Raw genomic sequence first — 24,001 nt, 5'->3', positions numbered from 1 at the left:
AAAATGGGATTTGTGGTGCCTTTTCTGTTTCCCCAAGGAGTCCCAGGCCACTGGAAGCCATTCTAGGTGCACCAAGAGTGGCAAGACACAGTAAAAAAAAAAAAGCAATTCAGTCAACTGAGAAAAAAACCGTTTCCAGATTTATGAAGATTTATTTAAGAAGATTTATGAAGAGAAAAACATAAAGGCCTTTTAAATATACCCATTGATTGGATATCCACTTTTAATTAAGCTGAATGCTCTTTAAGAAAATCCTTTTTCATTAATTAAAACTTTACAAAGAATGCAAACAGTAATTCTTATTATTTCTTTTACCCAGTTTGCTCCACTTACCTGTTCACAATCATGTTTAGGTTCTCCAGTTTTCTCTGGGAGAAAGTGGCTGGGCTCAGGCAAGGGCAGGTTTTCAGCTGGACTGCAGATCCCTTTAGCAGCAAAGCTTGGTATTTGAGGAGGCAATTGTTTGTCAGCCAGATATTTTCCGTAGAGGACAACAGTCCTGTTACATTGTGTGGGGTTAAACAGTTATTTCCCATGGTTAACCCAGTGGCCTCTGACACCAGCAAAGCCTCCACTGTAACTGCTTGGAGGCAGGCTGACCATCCTTTGGCCACCAAGTTTTAAGTTCCTTGCTTAAGTAACTCACTGGCTGTTGAGCTGGACCTCAAGCCTTAGTTAAAACTTCCAGGGCCATTTCCTTCCTTTTTGTTACATAGAGACTGAATGCTTTCCCCATGGGAAGACTGAGGGCTGGTATGTTATATTATGTTATGTTATGTTATGTTATGTTATGTTATGTTATGTTATGTTATGTTATTTTTGAGACGGAGTCTCACTCTGTCGCCCAGGCTGGAGTGCAGTGGCATGATCTCAGCTCACTGCAAGCTCTGCCTTCCGAGTTCACGCCATTCTCTTGCCTCAGCCTCCCGAGTAGCTGGGACTACAGGTGCCTGCCATCATGTCCAGCTAATTTTTTTTGCATTTTTAGTAGAGATGGGGTTTCACCGTGTTAGCCAGGAAGGCTTGGTTTAGCTGGTTAAAGGCTTTTTGAGCCTTAGGTTCCCAAAAGAGAGAGGGGTGAGTTTTAACTGTTTGAGTTTCTTTTATGAGGTGGTATAAAGGGTGAGCCATTTCCCTGTGCCCAGGTACTCACAGTTTACAAAATCCAGTAATGCCCAAGAATTTTCCTAATTATCAAAGGAAATGGGCCTAATCCTTTCCTCACCTGGTGCTCTGGTCCCTTCTGATAAGACCAGAACTAGGTACTTTACTGAAGTCTGACAGAGCTGAGCTTTGGATTTTGAGACTCTATACTCCCTTTCAGCTAAGAAATTGAGGAGAGTCTTAGCATCTTCCTGAGCCTTCCTTGATTGGGGCATAGAGGAAAGTGTTATCTACATACTGCAAGACCCTGACCTGAGGACGGGAAAACTTAGAGGGGTCCTTTGACAGTGCTTGTCCAAATGAGTGAGGGCTGTTTTGAAATCCCTGAGGCAGCACCATCCATGTTAACTGTGTGGTCTGGCCGGAGGGATCCTTACAGGCAAACAGGTATTGAGAGTCAGGATGTAACAGTATGCAGAAAAAGGCATCCTTTAAATCTAGGACTATAAACCATTTAGTTCCTTCAGGTATTTGAGTCAGCAAGGTGTGGGCATTAGGGACTACTGGATGAATTGGGACTACGGCCCATTAATGAGACAGATGTCCTGAACTAGTCTCCATTCCCCATTGGGTTTTTATGCTCCTAGTATCGGGGTGTTGCAAGGACTGTTACAGGGTCTGAGGAGGCCCTGCATTTTTAGGTTACTAATAATAGCTTCTAGCCCTTTCCTGGCCTCTGGCTTTACAGGATATTGTCTCTGGTTAGGAAAAGAAGTGGGATTTTTAAGGCGGATGTGAACTGGCCTAGCAGTTTTAGCTTGACCTATTCTTCCTCAAGTTGTCCACACTTCTGGATTAATATTGGCTTTCACTAAGGGAAGACAAAGAGTTTGTCCTGGGGCCATGAGGATGCTGGCCCCCATGTGGGCTAAAATGTCTCTACCTAATAAAGGAGTGGGACTTTCAGGCATATTTAAGAAGGCATGTGTAAATAATAAGTTCCCCCCAACTACAGTGAGAGGAATATTGGGTTAGAGTCTTTCCTGAGACACCCACCATGGTTGTGCTATGGGAAGACGGGAGGCCTTGATTGGACAGGAGAACAGAGAGACTGGCTCCAGTATCCAGGAGGAAGCCCACCCCCCTTCCTTCAATTTCCAGAATCACCCGGGGCTCCTGAACAGTGATGGCAGTCTGAGCCACTGGAGCCAGGGGTCTGAGCCCTAGGACCTGTCAGTCCTGCCGGACCATCTGTGAGACTAGTTCTGGACCTAGTGATCTCCATATCCAGGGGCAGTTTAATATCCAGTGGTCTTCACCACACGCTGGACAGGGTCAAGGTGGCTTTTTCTTGTTGCCTGGGCAATTCTTCTTAAAGTGCTCTGGCTTGCCACACCAGTAGCAATTAGTGGATGTTTCCTGAGGATCCTGGACTCTGCAAGCCTGCAAAGCATCTACTTGAGCCTTAGTCACTTTCTCTTTTTCTCCTGGGGCTCCTCCCAGTCCCTATGGTAAAAGACCAAGGTGGCCACCTTCAGGAGATCTTCCAAGGTACTCTCTGGTCCTATAGCCTGTTTTTGTGGTTTCCTTCTAATATCAGGAGCTGCCTGCTTTTTGGCTGCAGTGAGGGTTTGACTTAGAAGCAACATAACAGCTCTCCATGTGAAGTCAAACACTTGAGTTAGATTTTGGAAGGTCTCTGTCTACCTATTAGGGACGTCAGAAAATCGGCGCAAGTCTCCCTTTATTTTTCTACAGTCCTGTAATGAGAAGGGAACATGTACCCTAGGAGTGCCCCTTCCATCTGGCATTTCTTGTAGGGGTAGAAGTGAAGCTGGGGCAGTGGGGAGCTTTGGAGATGGTGAAGCTGGAGAAGCTGATGGTGCAGTTGGAGGGGGCCCCAGATTAGGAAAACTAGAAGGATGGGGCACTTAGAAGCTGCCCCCAATGGCTCCTGCAAAACTTGCTCTTCTAAATTAGGGGAATTACTCTCCACAGACCGCCTGATATGATTGCTAAGAGAGCTGAGTCAATTGTGCAGTGCTTGCTAACGTCTGGGTTGTCTCGCGGGGCAAAGAAAGCCTGTGCATAGGGGACCTTGGACCATTTGCTCTCCTGTCTACAGAAAAGATCTAATTGATGGATAAGATTAAAATCAAGGTTCCCTTCAGCTGGCCATGTCTGTTCATCCCTGCGACAGTAAGAAGGCCATGCCCTTCTGCAAAAGAAAATGAGCTGCTTTTTCTTCAAAGTTTTAGGGTCAAAGGACTCCCAGTGCTTCAGAATGCACTCCAGAGGAGTGCCGGCTGAAGATGGCTTGTTACCCATCTGCAAAAGAGACAAGAATAGAGGTGTTCCTCGGTCTCCTGGTTCTTTTCAATGTGACTCAGGGAGGAGGGGACACAGTAGGAGAGTCCTCCTGGCTGTTCTCCCTCCTTGGTCCCTGGGTCCCAGCACCATAATTGCAGCCCCATGGTTGCAGGTGTGATCCCCAAGCGTAATACCAGAGGACCTAATCAATGGGCTAGTCCTGTTTACCCATATGACCTCAGTCCTCTGCCTAATAATTGGGTAATTACTCTCTGACCTCCTAGACCTGTGTGACCTGCGTGGCTTCTTGATAAATGGATCTCCGGAGAGATAATGTAACACTTGCATTTAAGCAAGGCCCCTTAATGGAGGGAGTGTACTGGAATGAGCTTTATACTCTGCTATTATGGACTGGACTAGAGGATTTATTCTTAGGTGGTGGTTCCGGTTAACTTCCAGACATAAAATCCCCTTTCTATTTAGATGCCATTCTAGTTGTAGGCAGAATGGGTGTCTTCAGAGAACGTAAGGGTCAAATGGTGGCCTTCCTGCTACCAGAGAGAGTACTGAGACTAAAATTTGGTTTTGGAGGACATGTTCCTCCTTGCTGCTGAAAGCAGAGTTCTCCCACTTGCAGAGGGGGCTTAAGGTTTGGTCTCTATTAGAGGGATGTAAAAGGGAGGAGAACTGAAAAGCCAGAGACTTTTAGCAAAGGGCAGACAAGATTCCTCATGGAGAGGATTCCCGTTTTACTAGGTGGTGCTAGTGGAATACCAGGCAGTAACTTTTCCTCCATATGCTCTTTAAACAAAGGATGGAGAGAGAAGTCTGACCTGTGGCATGCCGTCCCCACAGCATACCTCCTAACAGGAGAAAGTTAGTTTGCCTCATAGAGGGGCTATCTGGTCCGACTGGACAGTGCTGGTTCCTCACATGGGAAAAGAAACAGCCTAAGTGGACAGAGGGGCATTTACTGGGGGGAAAATAACCTCCCACCCAACCCCAGGAAGTATTATCATTAGGAGTTAAATAGTCTTTGAGATCTGGATCATGGAATTCCCCTGTCTGTAAAAAGTCAGAAAAACAGCAATCCCTTAACCTGCATTCCTGGTTACTATGGTGGTTGCTAAACCTGCCTAATTGAATTATTTCCTGGGCTGTAAAAATTCCTGCAGCATTGCATACAGAGAGGAGATGGGAGACATGGTGACTGCAGAAAGGAAAGGAGGAAAATAAGATTTGCAATAGGAAAACTTGGAGATCCTATGGCTGACACCCAGTCAGGCAATCAGAGGCTGGGGTCAGTCCAGGAGCCTTTTGAATAACACCAGGGTGTGGCCCTGGCCAGAAATTCTCAGTTGCTCCAGGACCTATTCCAGCCCCATACAACAACCAGGCTTTCTGTGAAAAGAAACTAGTTTGGACACAGCCAACATTCCCGGCACCCTGAGAGCACCGGGGGATTGACTAGGTCCTCCCCAGCAAGCCTCACATCTGAGTCTTCAAGACTGGTGGCCAGTCCTTGTGGCTCCTTAATCAGCTGTCAGATGCCCGGTGTTTTTGATAGTTATTTGAGAGAATAAAAACGGAGGACAAGAAGCCTCGGAAGTGAAAGTAGAGTCCGCTCCTTTACTCACCCTTCTGATGAAGTCACCTTCAAATCCCGGACGAGCCCTCAAAATGAAGCAGCCTTGTTGTCTGGGGTAAATACTGAGGTTCTTGGTCACACGACCAAGGATATTGAGGTCAAGGACATGCACACACACATAGAGTGAGTTTGGAGCAGGAGTTTAATAGGCAAAATAACAGAACAGCTCACAGTCACAGAGAGGGGTCCCGAGCAGGTTGCTAAGCAGTAGTAAAAATGTCAGGGTTTTTATAAATGGTCTAGGGAGGAGGGGCCTCATGAGGAGGGGATGTCTTATCCTCTTAGGGCCTGATGGTTTAGCTGCGACCAAGTGTGCTATCTATATAGAGCAGAATTTTTTTTATCAGCTCTTATCCCATTCCCTGACCACATAGGCTGACTCTTAGTCTGTGTTTCTTTGTCTTGCTTATCTGGGAGGGAGAGTTTCTGTGTCTGTTCCCATACATCTTCTTGCAGCTGCAGGCATCCGCCCCATGAGTCTGCTTTTAGTTTCTCTATCTTAGTGCACCTAAAGGGAAAGGAATGTGCTTATTAAGACCCACTGTTTTACTGGGGCCCATTGTATAAGTGTGAAGTTTGGCAATTACCCAGGAGACTTCCACCCCTTCTTCTGTGCTTGAGCTGTCTTATCTGTATTTTACAGCCTGAACTTTCAGGTTGCTTGTTGTTAGAAGAGAAGTGATTTTTTTTAACTGTGTGTGGTTAGAAACGGAGCTATTTTTGAGCTGCTTTTTGTTAAAAGGAAAGTTTTCTGCTGGGGACTCACTTTACCCTAAATGTCTACCTAAATAATTTCTTTTTGCCTCCTATAACACTGGTAGTGTCTTCCAGCATGCTACCCTCCAGTTAGCTCCTTGGGGGCCAACACCTTCATGCTGGGTAGGTACAGTGATTCTATGTGCACCACAAACTACCTGGCCTAGCCTCTGCCCCCAAGACCTTGTCTCAGTAGACTTTTGGCCAGAGAAGTATCCCCTGGTTCTTAGCTGCTATTTAGAATCTCCTTGAGATTTGGGTAAAAACACTTGACCATGAGACCATCTTTCTATCCAAAAAGAATTCATTTTACTCAGCCTCAATGTTGCTAACAGTAACAACAACCGTAGCAATAATAGCAAATGTTTATTAAGCTCTACTATGTGTCAGACATACAGATAGATGCTTTCCATGGGTTATCTGTTTTAATCCTGACAGAAGCTTGTCTTACTGTTGAGAAGGTAAAGTATAGTGAGTGAGGCTGGCTGACTTGCCCACGGTCTCAGAACTATTAAGTGGTATATTCAGGATTCTAGCTAATTCCTAGAACACTTTCCTTTCATCTTTGCATGATCAGCTGCCTCAAGTCTGATTCCAGAGCTGGAGTTTAAGCCACTGTTCTATGCTGCTGCCCATCTCTGAAGAGAACATTGTCCTGAATCTATGTATCTTCTTCTTTTCCCTTTTTCATAAAAAGAGAAAGGCATAGGACCCACCTTTTTTTTCAGTTTATCCTAATTCTTTGGTATGTTACAAGGACACCATAATTCAAAATGTAGCCCATATTACATTCAGAATTATCAGCATAAAGGGTGAGGAGACATTTGGCACAACCAACCCCTTTTCAGTGCCTGTTATGTGTGGGCCAATGCAAGGCAGACTGTTGGAGAAGACAAGGATTATAATCCCTAGTTCTTGTGTTCAAATAGTCTATGAATACTAGCACAGCTAAGGCATGCACAAAAATAACTATGATTAATTCATAATATAACAGTGACAGGAGGGGCACAAATAAGATCCCACTGGGGTTCAAAGAGAAGAGATCATATTTCACTTGGGGGCATCGGGCAAAGCTTCTTGGAGGATGTAGATGTTAAAATGGACCTTGGGAGATGATTGAGTTTCTGTAAACAGAATTAAGGGACAAGGTGTTTCAGGTGAATGGAATGACATGTGCTGAGGTCTAGGGGAGTCATGGTAAATCCACAGAAAAGTGTCTTGCAGCAGTGAAGTGGCCTCGTCTGGGGTGACACCCATGGTTTGTTGTCTCATGGCCACAGATATCAAGGACATAGACACACAAAGAGTGAGGTTAAGAGTGGAAGTTTAATAGGGAAAAGAAAGAGACTAGCTCTCTGCTACAGAGAGGGATTCCAGAAAAATGGGTTACCAATTCATGGTGAAATGCAGAGGTGTTTATAGATGAGCTGTGGCAGGGGCTGGGGGTGGGGGGGCTGATGTCTGATCTACATAGGGCACCAAAAACCAGTTAGAAACAGGTGTGCTATCTGCATAGGGCATGAATCTCTGACAGTCCCTACCCCAGTCTTTTATTATGCAGGTGGGTTTTCAGCCTGAGCTGTACTGTATTGGTCATTTCTTTCTTACTGTACACATGCTAACAAAAAAGGGAAGGTGGAGTTTCCATGGTGGACATGCCTGGCCCCCAGGTAGCCCTTTTCTGTTGGCACAGCGGCCAGCATTCCCTTGTGCAAGCTTTCAGTTTCCTTATCTACGTTTGTAGCTTGATTTTTCAGGCTGCTCTTTGTTAGAAAAAAAAATGATTTTGGGGGCTGCTTTTTGTTACAAGGGAAGTTCTGCCAAGGACTCTTTTGCCCTCACTATCTGTTTTTTGTTTTTTTTTTTTCTTTTTTGAGATGGGGCCTCGCTCTGTCACCCAGGCTGTGGCATGCACTGGCATGATCTTGGCTCACTGCAACCTCCACCTCCCGGGTTCAAGTGATTCTCATGCCTCAGCCTCCTGAGTAGCTGGAATTACAGGCCCCCACCACCATACCCGGCTAACTTTTATATTTTAATAGAGACAAGGTTTTACCATGTTGGCCAGGCTGGTCTTGAACTCCTGACCTCAAGTGATCCACCCACCCCAGCCTCCCAAAGTGCTAGGATTACAGGCATGAGCCACCACACCCGACCTGCCCTCACTATCTGCTTAAACAATTTCTTTCTATCTCCTGTATCAGCAGGAGGTACTTGCAAAGCAGGAGTAGGCTGGTTGGGAGCTTTCTGAGAAAGCAGGTACCAGAAGGAGGTTCTAGGGGTGCTACTGAGAAAGCACCCATAAGAATCATAGACATGCGGGGATGACCCACAGGCACTGGCTGGGAAACAACATATGACAGAATCATGATGCTAAATGGAGGGGGTTAAGGGGACATATAAACCAATAGACTGGTAATGAAGGGGGTCAGGAGCCTGGAGTGCAGCACAGTTGGGTAAAGCGCAATATTTCAAGAGCTGAGTCCATGAATTTGGCTGCCTAGTGTCCTTTTATGTGGCTATTTACAATAGTGAATGGGATACTGTAGAGAGTCTCAAATGTCAGGCTGCAGTGCCTAAAGTAAATCCAGCAGATGATGGGGAGCCATTGTGTATTTCTGAGCAGGGGAGGGACATTGTGAGAGTTTTTCTTTTTACAAAAATGAATCTGGCAAGACTCTGGGAAGACCAACCAGGAGTTAAGAATACTGGTTAGCAGACATCTGCACTTGTCTAAGAAGAAACCCTGAAATCTTGAATTGGAATGGTTGTGATAGGAAATAAAAAGAGTGAAAGAATGCAAAAGAGGCTGTAAAGCAACATTTTGCATGACCGTGGACTTGAATGAAGAGGAAAGGAGAAGGTAAAAAAATCAAAGCTATTGGGCTGGGTGCAGTGGCTCACGCCTGTAATCCCAGCACTTTGGGAGGACTAGGTGGGCAGAGCACGAGGTCAAAAGATCGAGACCATCCTGGCCAACAAGGTGAAACCCCGTCTCTACTAAAAACACAAAAATTAGCTGGGTGTGGTGGTGTGCACCTGTAGTCCCAGCTACTGGGGAGGCTGAGGCAGGAGAATCGCTTGAACCCGGGGGGCAGAGGTTGCAGTGAGCCGAGATGGCACCACTGCACTACACACTGGCCACAGAGCAAGACTCTGTCTCAAAAAAAAAAAAAAATTGAATCTATTTTGAGGATTTCAGCTTGGCTTGACTGGGGGGAAGAGTGATCCCTTTCACAGAAACAGGGAGTGAACAAAAGGTAATGAACCCTCTCTGCCCCCTCCACACCCCCTCCTAGCTGAGAGTGCCAAGGGAGAAATGGATTGTTATATGGATTGTCCTCTCCTTTTTAAAAATAGGAACACGGCTGGGCATGATGGCTCATGCCTGTAATCTCAGCACTTTGGGAGGCTGAGGCAGGTGGATCGCCTGAGGTCAGGAGTTCAAGACCAGCCTGGTCAACATGGTGAAACCCATCTCTAGTAAAAAATACAAAAAAAAATTAGCCAGGCATGGTGGCGGGCACCTGTAATCCCAGCTACTAGGGAGGCTGAGGCAGGAGAATTGCTTGAACCTGGGAGGGAGAGGGAGTGAGCTGGACTGCACTCCAGCCCGGGTGACAGAGCGAAACTCCATCTCAAAAAAAGAAAAAAAAAAAGGAACAGAAAGTAGGTCCTCAAGGTATGTAAACTTAAAGTTCTATAGCTTCCTCTCCACACCTCACATCTTTTTGCATCTCTAACCTTGCCAAGGATAACTAAAGTTTGGCTGTATTTTTTCATTTCTCCGTGAAATATTTTCAATAGAATCATTTCTGAAACCCATTCCAACCCCCCATACAGCACAAACAACGAGGAAACAGAAGATTCACCAAACATTTATGAACAGCCAGCTGTTATAAAGACAAGGGACCAATCTGAAAAATCAGAATAAAGTCTCCTTGTTAAAGCTGCTGCAAGAAACAGGCAAGCAAAACTTAGAACATTTTTAATTTGTAATTTTTGCTTAAAGTTTTGGTAAGATGTTGTATCATGGTAATTTGTCAGCAGTTCTAAAAGGGAACCATTTGTGTTCAGGAAAGATAGCTTAGAAGTGCAAAACATAGTTCCAGATTTTAAAACACAGTGAATGCAGTAACAGCCAATTTAAACTCTGCAAAATGCCAAATTGGTGAATTAACAGACAAGTTTGAATTGTTTCAAAACTCAGAGGAGATGATAAAGAGATAAAAACAAAAAAAAGGCAAGAATATGGAAGAGAGAGAGAGGAGATTCAAAAGACATGAAAAGAATTCTAGAGGAGATGGCTGGGCGTGGTGTCTCACACGTGTAACCCCAGCACTTTGGGAGGCCGAGGAGGGCAGATCATTTGAGGTCAGGAGTTCAAGACCAGCCTGGTCAACATAGTGAAACCCTGTCTCTACTAAAAACACAAAAATTCGCTGGGGGTGGTGGCACAGCCCTGTAATCCCAGCTACTCAGGAGGCTGAGGCAGGAGAATCGCTTGAACCCAGGAGGCGGAGGTTGCAGTGAGCTGAGATCGCGCCATTGCACTCCAGCCTGGGTGACAGAGTGAGACTTCCTCTCGAAAAAAAAAAAAAAAAAAAAAAAAAAAAACAACTATTCTAGAGGAGAGAAAGAAGAATTACTCCAGCCAACATTTATTAAATGTTTAGTAAGTGCTAGGCATTTAATTATATTAACACTTGCAGCAGCCTATCGAGGGAAATCACTGTCATCATTCACATTTGCAGATAAGGAAACTAATGTTTAGAAAGTTAACCATTTTGTTCAGTAGTAAACAGCTAATTAAAGGAGAGGCTAAGTCCCGAACCTAGCATCTGTTTCCCAAAAAGTAGACAAACCCTCTGAATAAGGGCCTCTTTTCTTAGAAAGCCCTCTGCATGTGTTTGGGTAACTCCAATGTCCACAGAGGAACCCGCTTTCTCATTCCTCTCTCAAATCACACTTACCTGCTGTCTCCCTTCTTCCCCCAGGCACCGATGAAGACGCCATTATTAGCGTCCTTGCCTACCGCAACACCGCCCAGCGCCAGGAGATCAGGACAGCCTACAAGAGCACCATCGGCAGGGTAGGCCACAGTCTTTCCTGCTCTGTCTGGCTGACTTGGCAGCAACAGGAAGCAGGGCCTCTTCCTGATCTAGGTTCCCGAAGTGACCTTGTGTTTTAAAAGATCGATCCTTTGTCTTGTTTAAAGATGTTCTTGAGGCCAGGTGTGGTGGGTCACACCTGTAATCCCAGCACTTTGGGAGGCCGAGGCAGGCGGATCACTTGAGGCCAGGAGTTTGAGACCAACCTGGCCAACATGGTGAAACCCCATCTCTACTTAAAAAATACAAAAATTAGCCGGGCGTGGTGCCGGGCACCTGTAATCCTAGCTACTTTGTAGGTTGAGGCAGGAGAATTGCTTGAACCAGGAGGTGGAGGTTGCAGTGAGCCAAGATCATGCCACTTCACTCCAGCCTGGGCAACAGAGACAGACTCCATCCCAAAAAAAAAAAAAAAAAAAAAAAAATAGCGATTCAGCTCCTTCTTCATCAATTGATCTTAAACAAGTTCTTAAACTCTCTGACCCATTCCAGGAGGAAATGTGAATAAACATCTTTAGAATTTGGTCCATTTTCCAAATAATTATATTTGGAAACTATATCTCAGGAATTGAGCCTTAAGAAATAGTCATGAATGATCACAAAGATACAACTAAATGCCTTATGTATATAACAGTAGAAAAATAGAAACAGGTGACTAGTTAAAGAAATTAGGCTGGGTGTGGTGGCTCACACCTGTAATCCTAGCACTTTGGGAGGCCGAGGCGAGTGGATCACCTGAGGTCAGGAGTTCGAGACTAGCCTGACCAACATGGTGAAACCCCGTCTCTACTAAAAATACAAAAAAATTAGCTGGGCATGGTGGTGGGCACCTGTAATCCCAGCTACTTGGGAGACTGAGGCAGGAGAATCGCTTGAATCCGGGAGGCGGAGTCTGCAGTGAGTCAAGATCGTGCCACTGCACTTCAGCCTAGGCAACAGAGCAAGACTCCATCTAAAAAAAAAAAAAAAGAAATTATGTTGCACCTATCTATAGAAATCTCCACAGCTGCTAAAAAGGTTATCAGTGAATATTGACTTGGAAGTATATTCAAGACGTATTGTTAAGTAGGCAAATACATTTACATCGGTGTCTACAAACATATTCACCTCAAAGCTCCTTTACCTCTTAAATTTTTTAGGACTTTTGGTTTTGTGGGTTATATCTTTTGATATTTGCCCTATTAGAAACTAAAACTGAGGGCATTTAAAAATAGATATTTGTTAACTCAATAAAAATAATAAGTATATTGTATGTTACTGTAAATAACATTTTAATGAAAAATAGCTATATATCCCAAAACAAAAAAAATTTAGTGAGAAGATTGGCATTGTTTTACATTTTGCAGATCTCTTTACTGTCTGGCTTAATGGAAGACAGATGGCTTCTCATACCTGTTTCTACTTCAATTTGTTATGATATGTGGTTTTGATTGGGGTATATGAAGAAAATCTGGTCTTGTACAGATAAGTACTTGAAAATGGGGGGAGTATTTGAACAGACAGTTGTTGATGCACAGACAATGTCAAATAGCCTTAGGAAAACCCCACTGTATGCTTGTGGAAGAATGACAGTGAAAAGGCAAATAACATCTGAGTGTTATTCTGAGGATAGTTTTGACTTGCAGGCCCCTTGAAAGGGTCTTGGAGACCCCAGACATCCCTGGACCACACCTGGAGAGTAGCTGGTCTAATTTACTATAGCAGTTAAGCGGAGCTACTTTCTTGCATTGCAGGACTTGATAGACGACCTGAAGTCAGAACTGAGTGGCAACTTCGAGCAGGTGATTGTGGGGATGATGACGCCCACGGTGCTGTATGACGTGCAAGAGCTGCGAAGGGCCATGAAGGTCTGTGCTCTACCTCTCGTGCTCTTGGTGCTGTTGGTGCAAACGCTGATGTGCTTTCTTAAGAAACTGTCACCCAATAACAAAGACACGGAAGCAACCTAAACGCCCATCAATGGTAGACTGGATAAAGAAAACGTGGTACATGTACACCATGGAATAGCTGTAAAAAGGAACAAGATCATGTCCTCTGGAGGAACATGGATGGAGCTGGAGGTCATTGTCCTTAGCAAACTAAGGCAGGAACAGAAAATCAAATACCATATGTTTTCATTTACAAGCGGGAGCTAAATGATGAAAACACATGGACACATAGAGGGGAACAACACACACTGGGGCCTGATGTGGGATGGAGGGTGGGAGGAGGGAGAGGATCAGGAAAAATAACTAATGGGTACTAGGCTTAATACCTGGGTAATGAAATAATCTGTACAACAAACCCCCATGACACAAGTTTATCTATATAACAAACCTGCACATGTACCCCTGCACTTAAAGTAAAAGTTAAATTTTTTTAAAAAAGAAAGAAACTATGACCAAGGCCTTCTGAGAGTAGCAGGTGTAAAGTATAGGAGATTTTCCTTCATTTACGACAACTTGAAACCACATCATTACTTTACATTATACCAATTATAATTTAAAAATTCTTTTCCAAAAAGTTAGGGAATCATTTGCTCCTTCCTGTGGCTCAATGGGGAGTGATTATAATTGTCGCTTTTAGTACAGCTCTAGAGACTTTTAGCTATCTCTAGACAGCTAACTACTTTTGAGATATGTTAACTACTTTTGAGATATGTAACTTTATGACTGACACTTTAGGGGCCTCCAGGTCTACTATAGGCTTACTTCTGGCAAAAGAGTTCCTGGCTTCCCTAGATGACCTACCCACTGTGCCCTAGCCTGGGTCTGCCAAATTTTAATGACCAAGTATGTAATGCAAATATAAATGGTCCCCACCTTAGGATGGTTCTACTTAAAAATTTTCAGTGTATTGTACTCCTCATCATAAGTCGAGGAGTACAATTATCCTCCTCAACCATGTCAATAAATACTCACACTTGTGGAAGGTTCTGGGCCAGGCTCTGGGAAAGCAAAGAGGTGACAAAGTCTTTGCCAGAAAATTCTGCCCTTCAGAGGAAGAGAGCAGAAGAGGTCAAGGAAAAATTAAGTCCCCAGAGGGCAGAAACCGTACCTATCCGGGCACAGTAACGAACACATAATAAACAGCCTAGAAATGTTTGTTATTACTCATAATTATTACGGCAAACACTTTGGGTTTCGGGTGGGACAATAAAAGTGAACAAACCCTGTTGTTAGAACGCAGTGGATTGTCTTTATTCTCTGCAGATTCATGACAGATGTATTCCTTCTGTGTCTGGGCCTCAGCTTTGTAAACTAGCTCATATAGCCCTGTCCTCTGGTTTCTTGTTTAGGGAGCCGGCACTGATGAGGGCTGCCTAATTGAGATCCTGGCCTCCCGGACCCCTGAGGAGATCCGGCGCATAAGCCAAACCTACCAGCAGCGTACGTGACATCCGCAGTGGCCCTGGCTGAGGTTTCGCTGTGATTAGAGAATGAGGGTAGCAGCGGGTGGTTGTTTGCTGATTAGACTTTTCACAGAACGCTGAGCATGAGGGATCCTCGGTGCCAAGCTCTGCTTCGAGGGAGATCCCTGTTTAGGCAAATGGCGGTCTGTTGGCTCCTTAAGATTTCTCAGGTGAAGATGACACTCTATTTTGCCTACCCAGTGCAGTATTTTATTACCCTAAAAGTTGGAAAGTTGTTCCTTGTTATCAGACAAAGAATCTAAGGTACTTGTTCAAAAGTGGTGGCACCAGCAGATCTTAGCATTCCAAGGAATGGTCTGGAAGGGCTGTCTGGCCCAAATTCTTCCCTTCAGACTGGACTGTACGTCCTCCAGCCAAATCAGAATGACAGCCATTCACTCCCCCTTAGAGACCTCCAGAGGGTGTACATATGAAGTGCCTTTAAAAAATGCCTGACTTTTTGCCCTAAGAATATAACTAAAAATGCACAGAGGTTCAGCTCTCACAGTGTTTATTCAGCATTGTCTACATTAGCTAAAAATGCCCAACAGTAGCAGATTGTCTAAACAAAATATTATACACTTACACAATGAACTATTATGTTGTCATTAAAACTTATATTAAAGAGTATTTTTTTCTTTTATTTAGCCTTTTTTTTTGAGACAGGGTCTCACTCTGTTGCCCAGGCTGGAATGCAATGGCCCCATCATAGCTCACTGCAACCTCGACCTCCTGGGCTTCAGCAATCCACCCACTGCAGCCTTCTGAGTAGCTGGGACCACAGGTGTGCGCCACCACACCCTGCTAATTTTTGTATTTTTTGTAGAGATGGGGTTTCGCCATGCTGCCCAGGCTGGTCTCAAACTCCTGGGCCCAAGCAATCTGCCCACCTCAGCCTCCCAAAGTGCTGGGATTACAGATGTGAGCCACTACACCTGGCCAAGAATACTATTAAAATATTTATTAAATGGTTTGGTATATGTAAGTGAAAAAGGCAAGCCATAAAATAGTATGCTATGATCCCATTTTTAAAAAATTAACACAGTTAATAACACAGTATTTTTTAAATAAATGAAAATAATTTGAGTATGTGGGGGAAAATGAGGAAGGATATTTACAGAAATGTTGTCAATGATTCTTATTTCTGGGTGATTAGACTGCAGTGGAGTTCCTCGCTTTGCCCCTTCTTTTTACTTATTTGTTTTTTCCTAAGTCTTCTGTGGTCAACATGTGTTACCTTTATAGAAAGAAAACAACCACAATAAGAGCTTTGTGGGAAGTGTTCAGAGCAGGAGATTCTAAACCTTAGGAGTCTGGATTTAGCAACCCAATCCCCACATCTGCCCAATGAGGGTTTTCTTCCCTGAGGGCTGTGAAGGGCTGGAGCTTCTCTTTTCGTTTTTGCTTTTTAAAAATTAATAATGAAGAAGTGATTTTTAATTTCTTGCTGAAGCTCCCCCTGCCTATTTTTTTTGACACAGGTTCTCGCTCTGTGGCCCAGGCTGGAGTGCAGTGGCATGATCATGGCTCACTGCAGCCTTGACCTCCCCAGGCTGAGGTGATCCTCCCACCTCAGCCTCCCCTGTAGCTGGTACTACAAGCATGCGCCAACATACCCAGCTAATTTTTGTATTTTTTGTAGAGATGGGGGTTCACCATGTTGCCCAGGCTGGTCTCGAACTCATGGACTCAAGCAGTCTGCCCTCCTCAGCCTCCCAAAGTGTTAGGATTATAGGCATGAGCCACTGCGCTCGGCCGTGGAGCTTCTCATGGATAACCTGTCAGAACCTCCCAAGTGAGAGACGTGGCAGAGAGGCATATGCTAGGATTTGCATTTGACAGCGCTCCAACCCCAGCCCCACCTCAAAGCCGGGTTCAGAAGCTCCTATCTGGTTGCTTTCCATCAGTGAAGCAGCAGGGGCTGCTCCACAGCTGTGGTTCCCTCTGTGTCACTGAGAACCACGTTCAGATCGGACCCCTGGGTGGCAGGAAGCACAGAGGGAGGATTTCAGACCCAGCTTTTTCAACCTCACATTTTAAGAAACAGGAATATCTTGGCCGGGTGCGGTGGCTCACGCCTACAATCCCAGAACTTTGGGAGGCCAAGGCAGGCGGATCACCTGAGGTCAGGAGTTCACGACCAGCCTGGCCAAAATGACAGAACCCTGTCTGTACTAAAAATACAAAAATTAGCTGGGCATAGTGGGGCACACCTATAATCCCAGCTACTCGGGAGGCTGAGGCAGGAGAATTGCATGAACCCAGGAGGCAGAGGTTGCAGTGAGCTGAGATGGTGCCACTGCACTCCAGACTCCATCCAGCCTGGGCAACAGAATGAGACTCCATCTCAAAAGAAACAAAACAAAAACAGGAATATCGTGTGACAGGATAAGCTGATCTTGACCATTTTACCAGAGTTTAGTTTTTGAAAAACTGTGTGTGGGGTGAAAAAACCTCATGATAAGCTGCTTCCATAAGCAGGCTGGTCTTGAGGGGACAGATTGCTCTGGAGTGTGACAGGGCATTGGGCAAGACTCTTAATTCTGAAGTAGCTAATTTCACTCTCTTGCTAGAATATGGATGGAGCCTTGAAGATGACATTCGCTCTGACACATCGTTCATGTTCCAGCGAGTGCTGGTGTCTCTGTCAGCTGTGAGTGACTGCTTCTGATGGGGGGCGGGTTTTATCGAAATGTCCACTCTATCCCCTTTGCCAGCCTTTCTCATCCTTTCAGCCCCTGACATGTGGATATTCCCCAGGTAGTGTTCTCAGACCCCTCTGTTCCTTTATCTTATTTCTCCTTCAGAGACTCTGGCTAATCCTGCCTGCCCATTTTTTCTACTTTAATTTGATATTTACAAGTACCTAATACCTGCCAGGTCCCCCTGTCACTCAGTGCATTGAGAGTTATGAAGATGATTCAGAGGCAGTTCCTGGGCCTTAAGAGTATATATTGTCATAAGGGAATCCATCAGGTACACAGTTGCTAGAAGGCATGAAAAGATTACATGCCAAAGGAGAGGCGCATAGGAAAAAGAAGATTCAAGGAGAAAATTTGGTTGTAGAAACAAAGAAAAGGCTTCATGACAGAGATGCTGGTTCAGAGAGGACTTGGAGGATTACTAGAATTTCAAGAGGCAGAGACGTGGGTGGGTGTATTGCAGACAGGAAGAACAGTAAGAATAAGGCAGGGAACATGGGGTTCAGGGAACAACTGGCTGAACAGTTGGGCTAGTGATTCTGGAAACAGGGTGGGAGGATAAACTGGAATTCTATGTTGGGAGCAGTTTACACTTATTTATTTGGGAGCAGTAGATGACGTGATGATGACAACGATGATGGGAGTGATGTGACTGGAGCTGCACTTTCAGAAGAGTAATGTAATAGTGACGTGTAGGATGAACAGTGGTGAGGAACTGGAGGCTGGACGACCAGGTAGGAAGCTACCTGGAAAATTCCAGTTGGAAAATAAAGCAGGACTGAGCTAGGTGGGGCAGGGTTGCCTGAAAAGGGAAGCTGGAGACTTCAGACATTTCACATCACTTCCCAATTGCATCTTTATCCCCGGCCTCCTTCCTGAGGTTGAGACTGTCATTTCACATTGCTTTTTAGATGTTTCGTTACAGATATTCTACTATCCCCTTAATGAACTGAACCAGAACTCATTTTCCCTTCAAACCAGCTCTTCTTCCGGACTTGCCTGTTTCTGTTAATATTGCTGTTGTTCCTCCTACACCTAAAGAAGCAGAACCCTGGAAATCATCTCCAATTTCCACTTTGCTCTTGTCTCCAATATTTACTTAGTAACGCCTGCCTGTGTCTCATATTTCTTTCCCACTTTCTCTTTTCCTCCCATATTTACCACTCTGATGAGCCATGCCTAGACCATGGAACATCGAGACAGTATAACAAAAAAAATAGCCTAAAAACTAGAGGAAAGTAGCCCATTTTATCATTTGTTAGCATTCTTCAGAGGCTTCCACCCTGCCTTCTTGTGAGCTGGTGTTGGTGAGGGGTAGGGGGACATTTTTATGGGATCCTCAAGTCCCACCATAGGTCTCATATTCTCTTGACTCTCCTCTGTTCCCAACCTCCCCACCTTTTTTTTTTTTTTTTTAAAGATTCAAGGTCTTGCTATGTTTCCCAGGCCAGCTCTTCACAGGTGCCATCTTAGCTCACTGCCTTGAACTCCTGGCCTCAAGACATCCTCCCACCTCAGCCTCGAGTAGCTGGAACTACATGCACACCCCGACCCCCTTTTGGCAGAGGTTGATCAATGTAGATTTGCCAGTTAGGAAGGCATGAGTCAGCTGGGAAGACACAGGAGAGTGGGGTGGTGGGGGAGGCCAGGAGATAGTGGAGGGAGCTGTCCCTGGGAAGCTTCTCCTGCTATTGGCAGAGGCACTCATGCAACGTTAGGGGCCACACTGAGGCTCAGCCCTCTAGGCACACATCAGAGCCATTGTAATAATGCGAGCGCATTTAGAGGACGCCTGTCCTCCCTCCCTGGGTCTGAAGCCCCACTTCTTGTGGTATTTTGTCTCATTACTCTAGACCTGCTATCTTAATGGTGTCCCCAGATCTTCATGTATACTCTCGAATTATTTTTTATTTGTTTTTCTCATCCTCAGGGTGGGAGGGATGAAGGAAATTATCTGGACGATGCTCTCGTGAGACAGGATGCCCAGGTTGGTAGAACTGCAGCTTCTTTCTTCCAGCTTTCTTCTCTTTCGCCAATGAGACAGGCCTTAGTGGGTGGATAGCAACTTATATTACAGTGTATATTAGCCAGGCTTGGATATGTTCTTTAAAAATATTCCCACAGATAGCCTTTAATAACAGGTTTCTTGAGGAGGTACCTGGGGCTGGACATCATTATATAAGCACTCCTGGGTTCCAAGTTTCTCAACATTAGGACCATTGTGTGGCAATCCCAGAGAACCACTGTCTTCCGAATCCCGTGGAGGTGAAAGGGACTGTTCACTGTGCATTTTTACTTCATCAAAGAGGACATTTGATAAGACCTATATAAAATAGCTTGACACAGTGTATACCCTGCTGGGTAAAATTAATAGCAAACCCCAAGAGGCATTTGCCTCTCTGTTTCCCAGCCCAGTGATGGTTGTCCTGGAACCAACCCATGGTCTAATCAGCTGTGGCCAGATAACACTAACGATAATAGCTAATAAAAAGTGGGTCATTACCAGGTACCAAACACTGTTCTAAAAATTTTTTTTTTTTTTGAGATGGAGTTTCACTCTTGTTGCCCAGGCTGGAGTGCAATGGCATGATCTTGGCTCACTGCAACCTCCGCCTCCTGGGTTCAAGTGATTCTGCTGCCTCAGCCTCCCAAATAGCTGGGATTACAGGTGCCTGCCACCATACCCGGCTAATTTTTTTCTATTTTTAGTAGAGATGGGTTTTCACCATGTTGGCCAGGCTGGTCTTGAACTCCTGACCTCTGGTGATCCACCTGCCTTGGCCGCCCAAAGTGCTGGGATTACAGGCATGAGCCATCGCGCGTGGCCCCCTGTTCTAAATTCTATATTAAGTATGTCATTGAATCTTTGCAATAACTTCATAAGGTAAGTATTGCTATCCCCATTTTACAAACAAGGAAACTGAGGCTCAGAGAGGTCAAGTACCTTGCTCAAGCTCAGAAAGATAATAAAGGGCAGAGCTAGGATTTGAACCAATTGGCATCTAGACCCAGTATTCTCTCTCTTTTTTTTTTTTTTTTTTTTTTTTTTTTTGAGACAGGGTCTCACTGTCGTCCAGACTGGAGTGTGGTGGTGTGATCTCAGCTCACCGCAACCTCCCCCTCCCAGGTTCAAGCAATTCTCCCACCTCAGCCTCCTGAGTATCTGGGATTACAGGATGCACCACCACCACCCGGCTAGTTTTTGTATTTTTAATAGAGATAGGGTTTCAACATGTTGGCCAGGCTGGTCTTGAACTCCTGACCTCAAATGATCCACCTGCCATGGCCTCCCAAAGTGCCGGGATTACAGGCATGAGCCACCGCGCCTGACCATAGACGCAGTATTCTTAACCAATACATAACCATAATGAGGGATTGGTTCCATTCAGTTTGTGAGGTATGAACAACTTTGTTTTATGCAAAAAAAAAGAACCTGTTGCTTTCATTAGAGGGGATAGAGGTATGTGTGTGGCTTGGGCTTCTTGGAGCACGGCAGCTGGGTTTCAAGAAGGAGCACCCAGAAAGCAAGCATTCCAATAGAAACAATGGCAGTTGCATGATTGTTTATGATCTAGCCTCAGAAATCAGTGTCACTTCCACTAACCTGTATTTTATTCTTTTTTTTTTTTTTTTTTTTTTTTTGAGATAGGGTCTTGCTCTGTCTCCCAGGCTGTTGTGCAGTGGCATGATCTCGGCCCACTGCAACCTTCGCCTCCCAGGCTCAAGTGATCCTCCCACCTCAGCCTCCTGAGTAGCTGGACTACAGGCGTGTGCCATCATGCCTGGCTAAGTTTTAAATATTTTTTTGGTAGAGGTGGGGTTTTGCCATATTGCCCAGGCTGGTCTCAAACTCCTGGGCTCAAGCAACCTACCTGCCTTGGCCTTCCAAAGTGCTATGATTACAGGCATGAGCCACCGTGCCCAGCCCACTACTATGCTTTATTAATTAAAGCAATGTATTAGTCAGAATTCTTAAGAGGAACAGAACCAATAGAGAGAGAGAGAGAGAGAGACACAGAGGGGTGTGTGTGTGTGTGTGTGTGTGTGTGTGTGTGTGTGAAAGAGAGAGAGGATGGAGTTGGGCAAGTACCAGGATCTTCAGAGGGAGTCAGCAAGCTGGAGATGCAGGACAGCCTATGGTTTTGTTCCAGTCTGAGTCCAAAGGCCTGAGAACTAGGAGCAGTTCCCATCTGAAGGCCAGCAGGCTGGAAACCCATGAAGAGCTGATGTTCCAGTTCAAGTCCAAAGGCAGGAAAAAAACTGATGTCCTAGCTCAAGGCAGTCAGGCAGGAGGAGTCCCTCTCACTCTTGGGAAGGTCAGCCCTCTTCTTGAAAACAAAAGCTTTCAGCTGATTGTATGAGGGCCCCTCCTCCATATTGGATCATCCAAAAACCCTCACAGAAACACCTAGAATAATGTTTGAGCAAAAATCTGGGTAACCCATGGCTCAGTCAAGTTGACATAAAATAAATTGTCACAAGCCTGTTGAGATTCAAGTTTCAGAAGTGCTGAATAAGATGAACTCTTTTGAATTAGGTGAATTAGATGAACGCTTTCAGCTTTAAATTTTTATGATTATGTGAATTGACTCTAAAGCAGTGAGGGAATCAGAGAAAGAAGTGAAAAAATGGGGGAGTATATGGAGGTAAGCCCAATGAGCCATAATATGTGTGAGTTAAGATCTTTTTGAGAAATGTAACAGGCAAGCTGCTTATTAAAAATGAACAGTAATTCTGATTGAGCAATAATGTAGTTAAATTGAGCAGAATCAGTTTCCTATATTCCCACCTGGCTGGAATGTAAGCAATTGGCAATGGGTCCCTGGTTCTACTGTGAGACCTGTAGCCTCAGGAAAATCACAGATCATTCTAGAGCAGGGCTATCCAATAGAACTCCCCGCAGTGATGAGAACATTCCACATCTGCACTGTCCTGTGTGGGTGACTACTGGCTACCTGTAGCCGCTGGGTACTTGAAATGAGGCCAATGTGATTGAAGAGCTGAATTTTAAATTGTATTTAATTTCAATTAACATTTAAACAGCCACATGTGGTTAGTGGCAACTGTAGGGGACAGCCCAAATCTAGGGCATTTCTTTTAGCTCTTTAGAACCATGTAGTCTCCAGCTAGGGAACTGCTAGTGTTTGCCCTGACTCCCAGGGGGGTATGACAGGGTCCCAACAGCCTTATGCCTGAGGAAGGATCCTGAGTCATTTCCACTCACCACTACCATTTCCAACCCCATCACCAACAAAATAAAACTAAGCCAGCTCAGCTCTTTGAGCTTCTGGAAATATTTGCCTGTGTCCTGGCACATCGTTTTTGGAATTTTAGACCTGTGCTTTGTTTGGCTTCAGGACCTGTATGAGGCTGGAGAGAAGAAATGGGGGACAGATGAGGTGAAATTTCTAACTGTTCTCTGTTCCCGGAACCGAAATCACCTGTTGCATGGTAAGGCACTTACTTCATTTCCCAAAGAAAAGGAGTGAAAGATAGCAAAAACTATATTGCCCATAAGTAGTTGATAACCTTCCTCCTTCAGTTGATACAAAGAACTGATTGTACCCAAGTGTCTTAGATTCTCACCCTGGAAATGTATTAGTCCAATGATGTATATGAAAGCTAATTTCTGAAAGATTAATTATGAATAATTAGAAAAAGTGCATGTAGTCATAGAAGTTTGGCATTCTTGTTTCTAGGAAACTGACCTTCACAGTCAGTCCTTTTTCTAAAGTAGCCCCAGTATTTTCATTCTAATGTAGTTACATATGAAAGTAATCTGTAGTAGATCAGGTAGCAATAAAATAGCAATGTTGGTTGATATTTATTCCTGTGTAATATCCAAGCTATAAAGCTAATACAAGTGATTTCTTTAGGGGTTATGTTATATAAGATGAATAGTGGATAATTTCAAATTTGAAATGTTTCTAATTTGTTTCTGATAAATATAAACTTTGTAATGTGATTTTAACTTATTTGGGGGAAAGATACTAGACAATTTTAGAATATTTGCTGTCAGGTTCATATTCTTTTAAACAGCAAGTAAGGATTTAATAAGCTATTTCATCTTTTATACGAGTTCTTTAGATCTTTAAGTACATTATAATTTTATAAACCCACCCACCATACCTTTTTAATCACACACACTGATTTGCAAAGCTTGTGGGAAATTTGAGAATGAGTTTGCTAAATTGAAAACATAAAGCAATTGAGAAGTACAACACATTCTGAAGTTGTAATTATTTCAGGTTTTTCACAGTGACAAAAAAACAGGTGATTACTCCTGTTAATCAATATCCCGGGCGACCATCAGGTACACAAACTTCTGACTCAGCTTCTTTCTTCACTTCCTTCCCTTGCCTGTTACAAATAACAGGAATCTCCCCCTGGTGGTGTTTTCCAAGAACTGCAGGTCCTCAGAAGCCGATTTAGCGCATAAATGCATTTGCAAGAATTTTCACTTCTGGGTACAAGTCAATAGTTAGGCAATTATGAAATATCTGTTTGTAAGCCACTGGGAGAAAATATTTTAAGCACTGTTTGGATTAGGAAAACTTCATAATTGTCTTGCCAACCAACAATAATGGTGAGATTTCATAATAACTACCGTTTTGTTAATAATGTTCTATTTTCTAGGTGCAGTGTTAAGCATTTTATAAGCATTGTTTCTTGCAACACCCAATGGAGCAGTAATTATTTTCCCCATTTTACAGTGGAGAAAACTGAGGCTTAGAAAATGTGTCAGTTAAGTTCTTTGATTCCAAGCCACACACACTGACTTCAATTTAAGTAAGAAAAGATGAAATAATATAGAATGGCACAAGAGGGAAAATGGAAAATACTGGTAGCTCACAGATTTGAACAGACAGCTGAACACCTTCAGGAAGAACAGAAATCAAGGCAGTTCTGGGGGTCTCAGTAGAAGGGAATAATGGATTTTATTTCTAAAGCAGAGTTTCTGAAGTTCATTTTCTATTAA

General features: G+C 44.2%; 1 protein-coding gene across 5 annotated transcripts in view; it reads left to right on the top strand.

Moving 5' to 3' along the window:
• Nucleotides 1–24,001, top strand: part of ANXA4 (annexin A4) — a 185,743-nt gene that overhangs the window by 149,954 nt on the left and 11,788 nt on the right. For all 5 annotated transcript variants that reach the window (XM_034953318.3, XM_024927721.4, XM_063594890.1 and 2 more), the window contains 6 exons: nucleotides 10,816–10,910; nucleotides 12,663–12,776; nucleotides 14,207–14,297; nucleotides 16,894–16,973; nucleotides 18,953–19,009; nucleotides 22,380–22,473. In XM_034953318.3, coding sequence (XP_034809209.2) covers nucleotides 10,816–10,910; nucleotides 12,663–12,776; nucleotides 14,207–14,297; nucleotides 16,894–16,973; nucleotides 18,953–19,009; nucleotides 22,380–22,473 — 531 coding nt within the window. The remainder of the gene's footprint in view (nucleotides 1–10,815; nucleotides 10,911–12,662; nucleotides 12,777–14,206; nucleotides 14,298–16,893; nucleotides 16,974–18,952; nucleotides 19,010–22,379; nucleotides 22,474–24,001) is intronic.

This window comes from Pan paniscus, chromosome 12 (assembly GCF_029289425.2).
Source record: "Pan paniscus chromosome 12, NHGRI_mPanPan1-v2.0_pri, whole genome shotgun sequence".
In the NCBI taxonomy this organism is placed as follows: domain Eukaryota; kingdom Metazoa; phylum Chordata; class Mammalia; order Primates; family Hominidae; genus Pan; species Pan paniscus.
This window is presented reverse-complemented; position numbering and strand designations above follow the sequence as displayed.